Source organism: Suricata suricatta, chromosome 2 (genome assembly GCF_006229205.1).
Source record: "Suricata suricatta isolate VVHF042 chromosome 2, meerkat_22Aug2017_6uvM2_HiC, whole genome shotgun sequence".
In the NCBI taxonomy this organism is placed as follows: domain Eukaryota; kingdom Metazoa; phylum Chordata; class Mammalia; order Carnivora; family Herpestidae; genus Suricata; species Suricata suricatta.
The window spans coordinates 91,583,919-91,596,690 of record NC_043701.1 but is presented as its reverse complement, the minus strand read 5'-3'; the positions used below and the strand labels follow the sequence as shown (position 1 = coordinate 91,596,690).

The 12,772-nt window shown below is 36.1% G+C and overlaps 1 protein-coding gene across 2 annotated transcripts in view; it reads left to right on the top strand.

Moving 5' to 3' along the window:
- The window catches only part of ANKMY2 (ankyrin repeat and MYND domain containing 2), a 36,711-nt gene that overhangs the window by 5,751 nt on the left and 18,188 nt on the right, over positions 1 to 12,772 (top strand). For both annotated transcript variants that reach the window (XM_029929673.1, XM_029929671.1), the window contains exons 2-4: positions 52 to 116; positions 6,420 to 6,558; positions 8,231 to 8,329. In XM_029929673.1, the coding sequence (XP_029785533.1) occupies positions 52 to 116; positions 6,420 to 6,558; positions 8,231 to 8,329 (303 nt within the window). The remainder of the gene's footprint in view (positions 1 to 51; positions 117 to 6,419; positions 6,559 to 8,230; positions 8,330 to 12,772) is intronic.

The following is a 12,772-nucleotide window of genomic DNA, read 5'->3' as shown; positions in this document are numbered from 1 at the left end:
TAACCTCATTTTACATTTTCTTCCTTCTGTTCCCCCTCCCTTTTTTTTAAGGTACTGTTCAAGAAGCAGGAACATTATTAGCCAGCAAGAATGTCCGTGTCAACTGTTTGGATGAGGTAAAATTTAAAAAGCTGAATAAAGTGCTTTACTTTCTATGACACTGGATAATACATAGAATATAAGAGTTGGAGTTCTTATCTAACATTTGTGATTAAGTTATACTGATCTAAACCAAGTGTAAGCATGCAATTTACAAAAGACAAATAAGCATGTAAAAACATGTTTAATTTTATTAATAATCAAATAAGTCCAAATGAAATCAAATCATATCATTTCTTGTAAAGTGTGGGAAATATTGGACCTTTTACATACTAATGGGTTGGGTGTAAATTGGCATCACATTCTGGAGAAAATTTTAGAGTATGTATCATTTTTAAATGTGCATACTTTTGATACAGCAATTCTACTTCTAGGGAAAGTTTCTAGTACAATTGCTTTCCAAAATAACTTTCTGGGGGCACCTGGGTGGCTCATTTGGTTGAGTATCTGACTTCGGCTTAGGTCATGATCTCACAGATCATGGGTTCGAGCCCTGCATCAGGCTCTGTGCTGAATGCTTGCTCAGAGCCTGGAGCCTGCTTTGCATTCTGTGTCTCCTTCTCTCTCTGCCTCTCCCCCGCTCACATTCTGTCTTACTCTGTCTCTCAAAAATAAATATATATATAAAAAATTCAAAATAACTTTCTGCAATGTAGGTGATGTCTGTTCTGAGCTATCTGATATGAGCAATTAGCCATGGTGGCTAGTGGCTACTTGATTATACAGTTTGGTCTAGTGCTAGAGAGTTAACTGAACATCCTTGCTCATGCAGAAGGGGAAGGGATTTTTATAAAACTGCCTAAACAGCTTTGAGAAACCACTAGATTAAGTAGGAAAAAAGTAATACGGGGAACAGAAAATTTGGATAACTAATTGACAGACAATGTACTGTATGTAAGATAGAAAAAAATAGCACATTTTCTTTTACATGGAACATTGATAAAAATTAGTCTGTGTATTATACTATCTTATAAAGAAAATTTTAGCTAATTGCAAAGAAATCCACCTAATGCTTTAGAGGACATTGCAAGTAAACAAAAATATAAGCCAAATAATACAACAACTTGAAAAATTAATGTTAACTCTAAGTAATTCTTGGTTAAAAGAAGAAGTAGGAGTAGAAATTGCCTATTATTTAGAATTTAAGACAACATTTATCATATGGTACTATTTATCAAAAGTTGTGTGATGTAGCCAAAGTGATATTCAGAGGAAATTTACATTTGCCATACTTATTATTATTATTAATATTATTTTGCAGCATTTATTCTTGTTCTTTCAACATGTGTGGTATTCTGAGCTTTCAACTAAAAAAAGTTTAAAAGATTAGGGTATGCTCAGAGAATAAAAGAAAGGAAGCAATGAACTAAACTAGAAATGAACACTTTAAAACACCATCAGACACAAGCAGCAAAAGAAAAAATTAGAAATGTTTGTGCTTCAAGGTATACCATTAAAAACGTGAAAAGATAATCCCACAGAATGGTTTTACAAATTCTGTCAGATAAGGGAGTTGTAACTAGAAGCTATTATGAATTCCTACCACTCAATACTAAAAAAGACAAAAAACACTATTAAAAAATGGGCAGAGGATCTAAATTGATACTGCTCCCAAAAGATACTCAAATGACCAATGTGCACATGAAAAAATGCTCAGTATTAGCTGCGAGGAAACTGTAAATCAAAACCACAGTGAGATACCATGGCACACCCACCGGGATGCCTATGTTAAAAAAACGATAAATAATAATAAGCATTAGTGAAGTTATGGAGAAATTGGAACCCTCATTGATTGTTGGTGGGTAAACTGGAGAGCCAGTCTGGAAAACAGGTTGGCCGTTCCTCCTTTGATTAAACATAGAGTTTCCATATGGCCCAGCAATCCTAGGTATATATCTAAGAAAAATAAAGCATATGTCAACACCAAAACTTGCTCATGAATGTTTATAGCAGCATTATTCTTAATAGCCAAAGTTGGAAACAAACCAAATGTCCATCAGTGATGAGTAGATAAACAAAATGTAGTATATCTGTGCAGTGGAAAAGTCCTTCATAAAAAGGAATGAAGGACTGGGAAATGCTAAAACATGGATGAACCTTGAAAACATCTGCCAAGTCAAAGAAGCAGTCCCAAAATACTAAATAACATACGGTTCCATTTGTAGGAGATGTTCAAAATAAGCAAATCCATAGGAACAGAAAGTAAATTAGTGATTAGGACTGAATAAGAGGGTAGGGGGGTCCCTGATAATGTGTATGTGGTTTCTTGTGGGGGAAATAAAAATATTCTAAAATTGATTGTGGTGCTGCTTGCAAATATACTGAAAACTATTTAATTGTTTGTATTAAATGGGTGAATTATATGGTATGTGAATTCTATATCTCAATAAAGCTATTTAAAAAGGAAAGAAAAAACAAGGTTATCAACATAAGATCAAAATATCAGACACACTCTGGAAAGTATAAGCCAGAAAATAATGTATATAAAATACCAAGGAAGTAAGAGACAACTGCAGTTATAAAGGAAATTTTCATAAGTTTTGTGTTGAAGTCAACATATATGAAAACCCATATAAAAGTAATTTCATAGAAAAATAAAAATGAATAAATTAATCTCATATAGAAGTAGAAAAACTAGAATAATTAAGGAAGATTTGTGTAACTGTATTTAAATGCCAACCACTTCCTAAAGCTGCAAACTGGAGTATGCTTTTCAAAACCTTGAAAGACTTCTCTCATTTTACACAAATTGAACTGTTGGTTCATAAAAAAATGGGAAGATACCCAACTCATTTGATAAGACTAGCATAGCACTGATGCCAAAATAGGAAAAAGCCCAAGAAAACCTTGGGCACAATTCAGTTTATAACTCAGAGGCAAAAACACTAAGAAACTAGCAAATTGATCCAGTAGATATCAAAAGAACAATCAAACCTAATAAACAAGAAGATTTCTCCAGAAATGATAGGATGGTTCAGTTTTTGAAAATCTTTCAATATAATCCATTATATTTCAGAGTAAAAGAGGATCACCTATGATCAGCTCAACAAATGCTATAATACATTTGATAACGTTTAGTCTCCATTGATGGTAAAAGCTCTTAACAGATTAGGATAGAATAGCGTTTTTTTAGGTAACTTGATAAAAGATTTGTGGAAACCTTCCACAAATGATAACATTCTGTTAAAACATTAGACACACTTTCATATTTAATGGTAAAACCTTAGAAGCATGAGGACCAGGACAAGGAGATTTCCTAAAGATTCTGTGAGCAAACGGTCTCCTTGCTGTTCCTTGAAGGCAACACTCTTCTCTCTGAAAGTTTCTGACTTGCATTCCCTTTATCTGGTGGCATCTTCTCCTGGTTATTTAAATCCTTTGTGTCTTCACTCCCTCAGGAAAGGATGTGTTCATATGCTACCTACTTAGAGGGGCATTTCTTAAGTGTCCTTTATTTAAAAATAATAATCTCTTTCTGTCTGACATTCTGTTTGCTTCTTACTCAGTGTTTTTTTTCTACAGCACTTACATTATCCCTTCCTTGTCATCTCAACCAAAATTTAAATGTCAGGGACTCTGACTGGAGAGCATGGAATTTGTCCACTGCTGTCCACAGTGCATAAACCTGCATCTGAGATATAGTAGGCACTTAATATGTAGTCTTCATTGCATTCAAAATTTATAACTTTTTTGTTCTAAGTTCTTATAACCCAAAATTGAACTAAGAGATAGGAAAGTAAAGGTGATATCCACTTACTTGAAAAGCTTATGCATATTTTGTAGTATGTTACAAATACAGAATCATTACATTGTATACTTGAAATTAATACAATGTTGCATGTCATTTATACCTCAGTAAAGAAAAGTTTCCTATGAATTATCACTTAACACATGTTTGGCTTCTATTACCTAGGATCATCCAGCCTGCACTGAAATTTGATACGGGGAAAAACATACACTGTGTTACAGACGTGACAAAGATGACAGGTTCAGAGATTGCACAGCAAATGATATTGGTTTTGGCTCATTCCTTCTTTAAAAAAAAGGGGCACCTGGGTGGCTCAGTCGGTTGGGCATCCGACTTCGGCTTAGGTCATGATCTCACAGTTTGTGGGTTCAAGCCCCGCGTCTGGCTCTCTGCTGACAGCTCAGAGCCTGGAACCTGTTTCGGTTTCTGTATCTCCCTCTCTCTCTCTCTCTCTCTCTCTCTCTCTCTCTCTCTCTCTCTCTGCCCTTCCCCCATTCATGCTCTGTCTCTCTCTATCTCAAAAATAAATGAACTATAAAAAATTTTTTTTTAAAAGCTCTCATTGAGGGGCGCCTGGGTGGCTCAGTCGGTTAAGCATCCGGCTTCGGCTCAGGTCAGATCTCACGGTTCGTGGGTTTGAGCCCCGCGTCAGGCTCTGTGCTGACAGCTAGCTCAGAGCCTGGAGCCTGTTTCAGATTCTGTATCTCCCTCTCTCTCTCTGACCCTTCCCTGCTCCAGCTGTCTCTCTCTGTCTCTCAAAAATAAATAAAAAGCAATAAAAAAAAAAGTCAAAGAACAAAAAGTGTTGAAACCAAAAAAAAAAAAAAAAGCTCTCATTGATTAGTTCTGAAAACCAATCTCTTATAAAAACCACTGATAAATAAGAAAGAGCAAAGAGAAAGAAAAACAGAAAGAGAGAGAAAGGAGAAATGGAGTATAAGTAAACAGGAAGACAGGTAAATGGACAGATCAACAGAGAGGATGATTAAAACACAGGGAGACATAAAAAAATGAAGACACTTGGCAATGTAAAATCCCAAAACTTTGCACATCTCCTTTGTTCTTAAGCATCTTATCACATTGTGTTCAAAACTGGTTTGGAGTTATGTAGTATGCATGTATGTATGTATTTTAAATATGTAGGGCAGTTCTGCAGTGTCAGACTTAGCCACTCAGAGCTAGATAACCTTGTAGGATAGGATTGCCGTGTGATTGATTGCCTACTTGTCTGTACTGTGTCCTTCCTTCCCTTCCCCCCACGCTGCTCCTAGCTTCTTATGTCTAAGTTATAGCATCCCACAGGGCCCACCACTCTAGTCACCCTCTGAATGCATTTTTGTCTCAATCAAAAAGTAATAACCATATTGTTCATGCCCTCTACCTCAAAGCTGCCTCTGTGTAGTGAGATCCTGATTACCCGTGCCCACCCGAACCCTCCCCACCGTTAAATACCTCATCCTTGTAGATACTCCCAACAAAGGGAGTCTTAACACCCTAATCTTAATCAGGCGTTTATTGCTCTCAAGAAACATCGGCTACTCCGATGATGTCTCTTGTCCAGCCCCATGCAAGGTCTCAGCCTTCCTAAAATTCTCACATCAATAACACTGAGAATATTGATGGCTTGTGTTCAGAATCATAGTGTGAAGTCATAAAGAACAATTCAAGTTACGCTGACATTCTAAGAATGACTACAGTAAGAGATTCTATGTTTTAGAGAAGTCTTCATCCAAACAACTTTGAAATTCTAGCCTTATAGAGTTTACCCTGGTTTACTTTGAAAACCCACTTAGAGAACACCTTGGTCATTTATCTACCATGTAGCATCAGATACTCAGAACAAATAAACTTGGACATTTTACTGGATATGCACAAAACACAGAGACTAAACAATGTAGCGTGAATACTACCAATCATTTCTTGATATTTATACAGTCATATACGTGATCAAATCATCTATGTAATTAAAATATAAATGTGGTTTGGGGTATTATTTTAAAAATGATACTATTATAATATACCTTTCCTGCATCTTGTTTTTCTCATTGGCAATAATTCATGGAAATTGTTCCAAATCAATAGATACAGACACACATTCAAGAGCTTCATGATTAGTTTTTCCTGTGGTTATGGTTGACGTGCTTGATGCTCTTTCTTCTCTCTGTTCTTTCTCTTTGAGAGGATTCTGATTGTTTGAGATGGTTTTGGTTGTTTTCATGTTTATACATTTGTATCTGTTGGTTCATTTGTTTCTCCAGCAGCTAAGTATGTGTGGTAGATATGCCAGCCTGGATGATCTAGGTTCTGGTGCCTACCTGGCCATTTTACTGGTATGTGAAGCGGAGCAAATCTTCTCTGAATCTATTTGCTAACCTATAAAACAATATCAGATTAAAAAAACCATTATTTTTCCTTGTTAGTTTATAAAAGATCCAAGTGAGAAAGTCAACATAAAAGTAGTTTGCCAATTATAAAGATGAGTTTATTAATTCGTGTTTCTTTTGTGTTTTTAATTTAATTTCAGGGCAAAGGTAAATAAATCTAATTAGTACTTTTTCCCTTTCTGTGACAGAATGGAATGACTCCTCTAATGCATGCTGCATATAAAGGAAAACTTGATATGTGCAGATTGCTTTTGCGACATGGAGCCGATGTAAATTGTCATCAACATGAACATGGATACACAGCCCTCATGTTTGCTGCGCTTTCTGGTGAAGTTTTAGAATTTATTCTAATGTCTTAATATCAGCCACCTCTGCCAAATTTGTATAAGTACCTAGATACTTTTAAATTAAATATTTTTTTATTATGGTAATGTTAAGGTCAGTTCTTATAGGAAAGGTGGGAATTGGTTTTTGAAAAGTTGTAATGTATAAAATATGTTATATAGTTAACTTGGTGATATGTTTCTTTGTTTATTTAAATCACCTTATTGTATTGACAGTGTATTTTGTGTAGAGTTAAGAAGTTTGATCATTATTTTTTCAAGAGAGTTCTGTTAATGTTCTGTATCTTTCTATTTTGAAGTAGTATGAAAACCTCTTTGATCTCTTGAAAAAAATAGCTGCTATGATAGAGCTGTGTGCTTCACAACATTTATGTGCTAAATATGTTGATCAAGTTGGAAATTGACTCTGATTTGGGAATAAAAACAATTGGGAAATATTTAAAATAAGTGAAGTCATCTGTATTTGTAGGGTTTTTTCTAAGAAAATGAAGATGTAATATAATACTCTTATACCTTAAAGCAGTAATCTGTATTTTTTATAATCCAGGAGTAGGAAATCATTTCTAGGAGGTGGGGTGGAGACAGGTTAAATGGATGGTTGGATTATGGAAGTGATAGACACCAATATTGCACTGTATGTTAACTAGCTGGAATTTAAATAAAAACTTGGATGGGAAAAAAGAAGGAAAGCCTTTCTAAATGTGATATGTAAAATATAGAATATAAAAAGGACAACATTGACCAATTTGGTTATCTATAATTATAGCATTTCCAAATATAGTACATACCAATATATAGAGTAGAGTACAAATGAAAACCTAAGGAAAGTATTCACTACATATCTTAAAAGAGTCATATCATTACTTATCAGGAGTTCTCATAAATCATTTAGAAACAAGTACTGCAATAGAAAATTGGACCTAAAATTGAACACAGAACAAAAGACATAGACCTGGCTCAGAAGCATACTGAGTATTTTCACCACTCAGAAAAGAAATGCCAAAGGCCTTCTCTGCACCATTTTGGCATATGCACATCTGCCCAACCTGCTGGAAGTCAGCCTGGCAAAATGCCTTTAAAATAGGCATAACTCTGATTCTGCAGTGTTTTCCAGGAACTCCTCCAACCTGCAGAAATGAATGGAAAATGCCAGTCACTGAGTGCAGTCTATAATAGCAAAGTATCTGTGATGAATACATGAGCAATAGAATACAAATCGAATAAAGACAAATGATAGACCATCACCTGTTAAATCATTTACGGGCTGGTGGGAGTGAGGCTTGGGATGGGTTAGTAGATACTAAGTGGAGATTTTTCACTTTATCACTCTTTGTTGTTGATATTTTTTGTTTTGACTTTATACATTATCAGTAAAAATATATATATTTGGTTTTGTTAAACAGTTATACTCAATTCCATGCCATTTTTGTATTGCCTGATGTTTTCCCCCCCAAACGAGGTTAATCTCTATGTGGGTTTTTTGGTATTCTTTTGCTCTTGACTCTGGTTATAATTTATATTTTAGAGAAAATGAAAATATTTACAAGATAGAAACCTAAAACTAAATGAGGAAAAAGGGCACAGACCACTTAGGAGGAGGGGTTTTAAATTGAGCGTTCCTTAATATGAACAGATAGGTTCCCTTCTAACGGCAGGTAACAAAGACATCACGTGGGTGATGTTGGAAGCCGGCGCTGAGACCGATGTTGTCAACTCCGTGGGAAGAACAGCAGCGCAGATGGCGGCCTTCGTGGGTGAGTTTTTATGGCATCTTTTAAATTAGGTTGTATCCAAAATGTCCTCCATGAAGAAATAGTACTTTGCTTCTCAGAGTACAAATACTGTCGTATTTATTTTTTAAAAAGCAAAATGTATACTGTCCAGTAGGTTTTGTCTAACTTAATGAAATATCCCGTGGCCCTTAGGAGAAAATGAGCAAGCTCTCTTGAATTTCCACCTTGTGAGATACGAAGAAGAGTAGGGCCATTTTACTTCAATGCTTTGAGGACTGTATCTGATTTCTCTAAAGGAAGTAGTTTATCCTAAAGTCAAGAGCATGAACTGTGAAGCCAACAATCCTCAGTTGAAATCCTGAGTCGGCCGATCAGTAGCAGGTTACTTAATTATTCTGACCTTTACTTTCTTCATTGTAACACGGTTCATAGTTGTTGAAAGGATTAAATGAGATGTTGACTTTGGGAGCTTTATGGGTAGCACTAAACACATGTCCTAGTTACTGTTATGAATAAAAATGACAACAATGCAAGTTTTTCACAGGAAGGAGCATTAATAATAATGTAATACATAGCCATCTCATTACCAGGCTCATCAAGCACAAACTGTGTGTACCCAGTATTTCTTACTATCAATCCTGTTACTGGACATATGAGGGGTTTGGAAGAGAGTGGCATGAATATTTGCTCATTGGTGTTTTACTTCCACTGTGTTAGCAGTTAAGGAAAGTCCAAATATAGACAAGCAAATATATAAACATCTGATTTATTGGGAATGTAGCAAATGGCCTCGTAGGACTGAGAAATCATTAAACAAATACTTGTTGCAACCTGCAGACCAAGCATCACTCTAGGTGTTTGTTTACAGGGTGAATGAAACAGAGGGTCCTCATGTGTTCTGGCAGTTAGAGGCTAATAGCAATGACAACCACTGTGAAAATACACTTCAAGGTACAGCTTAAGGGTTTCATAGATATATAGCAAAGAGAGGGATCTTCCGTCCCTTCCAAGGGGGTTTTGAGAGATATTACTTTCAAGTCATGGGAATTAGTCTCAATAGGAGCAGTAACTATATATTTTGTTAAATTTTGTGATTAAATTATCTCAGAACACTAATAGTAGCTACCAGTAATTAAGTCAGGTGGTCACTGAGTCAGCTCTGTGAGAGCAAATATTCTTATTTTATTTCAGTTTCAGGAGGATTTAAGTGTGGTCTTACAGTACAAATTCAGAGAAATACTTATCTCCCACAGTTGAGTCTACCTGCTTGCCCCCAGCTCACCACTAGGCTCATTTTGAGGGGTCAGTGCAAAGAAAGGGAAAATAAGACTCACCTAGGAATCTTGATTCTCATATTTTAGTTTGTGTCTGCTGCTAATTCATTATAGGCACATCCCTTCTTCTCCGTAGGACTCAATTTCCTGATCTGTGCCATGCAGACTAGCAATTAGATGAAGTGAGGCTCTGCTGAACTCTCCCAGTTTTCATCATATCCACAATGTAGCAAATGAGAGCTCAGACTGAGATTCGGTAACTTTCCTCAGGTCACAGGGCTGGAAGTGGAGAAGATTGTTCTTTCGCTCATAAAATGCTCTTTTCCTTTCCTTTCTCTTAACACTATAATAGCCATAAAAATCTAAGGTAGAAATTGTCCAGAGGTCCATCCTAAAATAAGAGTGATGTTTTCATCCATTTAAATTGATATAAATTAATTTCACAGACAAAAATTAAACCCTTTTGGTCAACAGAATATTTTCCATTATAGGTAGTCATTTTAAAAAGTCATCCTTGGGGTGCCTTGGTGGCTCGGTCAGTTAAGTGGCTGACTTCGGCTCAGGTCATATTCTCACAATTCATGGGTTCGAGCCCCACATCAGGCTCTGTGCTGACAGCTCAGAGTCTGGAGCCTGATTCAGATTCTGTGTCTTCCTTTCTCTCTGACTCTCCCCCCACTCATGCTTTGTTTCTTTCTGTCTCAATAATAAATAAAAACATAAGAAAAGAAACTTAAAAAAATAAAAGTATTTTAAAAATAAAATAAAATAAAAAGTCATCCTTGCCCTCTTAGTGCCCTCGAGCAGAATGATTTATATAAATATGTGCACACATGTGAACGATTTTTATATTTTAAAAAAGATTTATCATGCAAATATATTCCTTATAATTTGTTTCCTTCACTTACCAGTATGCCATGGAAGTCCCTCTTATCTTAGTAGATATAAATTCAGTTATTTCCACTGAATTTATGTGATATTCCATGATTCAGACACACCACAGTGCATTTAGTTCTCCCCTACTGATAAGTCTTACAGATTTTATTTTATTTTTTAAATTTTTTAAATATTTTATTTATTTTTGATACAGAGAGAGACAAAGCATGAGAGGGGGAGGGGCAGAGAGAGAGGGAGACATGGAATCGGAAGCAGGCTCCAGGCTCAGAGCTTATCAGCCGAGCCTGTCCTGGGGCTCGAACCCACGAACATGAGATCATGACCTGAGTCGAAGTCAGAGGCCTAACCAACTGAGCCACCCAGGCGCCTCTAGTCTTACAGATTTTAAAAATAATCTCACTACAAATAATGCAATAATCATCCTTGATCACATAATTTTACATGATAGTGCTGTAATATCTGAGACACAGTGTAAATCTAGATTGTCTTTTAAAAAAGAGCATAACAATTCACTTTTTTTTTAATTAAAAAACTTTTTAAAACTTTATTTATTTATTTTTGAAAGACAGAGACCGAGCACGATTGGGGGAGGGGCAGAGAGAGAGAGGAGACAAAGCATCCAAAGTAGGCTCCAGGCTCTCTGAGACTGTCTTTTGTCCATTGGATACTCTTTCCTGCTTTGTCAAAGATGAATCGGTCGTACATTTGTGGGCCGAGTTCTGGGTTCTCTATTCCGTTCCAGTGATCTGTGTGTCCGTTTTTGTGCCAATACCGTACTGTCTTGATGACAGCTTTGTAGTAGAGGCTAAAGTCTGGGATTGTGATGCTTCCCGTTTTGGTTTTCTTCTTCAATCTTACTTTGGCTATTCGGGGTCTTTTGGGGTCCCATATGAACATTAGGATTGTTTGTTCTAGCTTTGAGAAGAACACTGGTGCATTGAATGTGATCACATTGGCTTTAAAGCATGTGTTCCCTTCAGGTCATCCTGCTTGAATGCCTTCCTCCATCCTCCCTCCTCCCCTTTTTTTTGATCTTGTAGGACTTTTATTAAATGGTTATATGATTATTTGCAGACATTGACAACTGTATGATAAGACCTCCTCTTCAACCGCATGGTATGCTTACACGTTGGTCTTTCTGTATGTGTGTGTGGCTTTTTTAAACTTATATTTGGTCCATTAGTAATATTCATTAGATTCCCACAGATCAGTCCTTTCCTTTAAATGTAACTACAAAGACTATACTTTCAGGGATCGTTTCTATAGTTTGTTAAATGTAACTACATTCTTTTAAAATTTACTTCTAAGTAATTTGTAGTCATTGCCCATGTTTTAAGGAGACTTCCCACTACCACTGCCATGCTCTGTCATTTCTAGCTGGTTCTATGGGGTAATAAGGAGAAAGCTATTGATTTTTATATTTTTCTTGTCATTTTTATATTTTTCTTGTCATTTTATTATCCTGGGTTTTATAGCTATTCAGTTGCATTTATTTTCTGTTTGAATTAGCCTCAAGCTTCAAAATAAGAAGCAATAATAGTAATGAAAATTGGCATGTCTAGGTTTTTTCCCCCCTGTTTTTAATGGCAATATTTTTAGCTCTTCCCTTTTTATGATATTGCTAGTGGTTTTATCAGTGCAGAATACAATAATATACTTTTTCATGCCATTCTTGATTCCTTTTTGTTTGTTTTCATTTGTCAATAATCTCTTGGCAAATCTCTTTGTTTTCTATCTTTGTTATTTCATTTTAGTAGTGTAATCACTACTATACCTGTATATTTATAAATCCATGTGGAAGTGCTCTGTTCTCTAACCCAGAATGAGAGTTTGTATTCAGTTTATGCATATTTATGGTTATTGATAAACTTGATTGTGTACCTCGTCTTTTACCTCATTTTTTTACACTTTGTTTTACTTGTTGGTCTTTGCATGAGCGTGTGTGCATGCGTGCGTGCGTGTTTCCTTAACGCGCCAGGCCCAGTCATGTTAGAGTACGTTTATTTCTTGTTTCATTAACTTGAAGAACGTTTTTCCATTCCAGCAGTGCTTGCTTTCCCATTCACGACACTCCTGGTCCAACCCATATTTGTCAGTTATTTAAAACCAAGAACAAATCTCTCTTCTATGTCCCTGCCTCAGGGCACTGAATTTGCCCATTTAGCAAATCGAACATGAGAAAGTCCTTCCAGCTCATTAATTTCTCTACATTCTCTGTTTTTGTCTCATCAGGCCACAGGCCTTTCCTTTGCTCCTTCACCACTGCCACCAGCTGTGGACTTTGCTGGGAGAG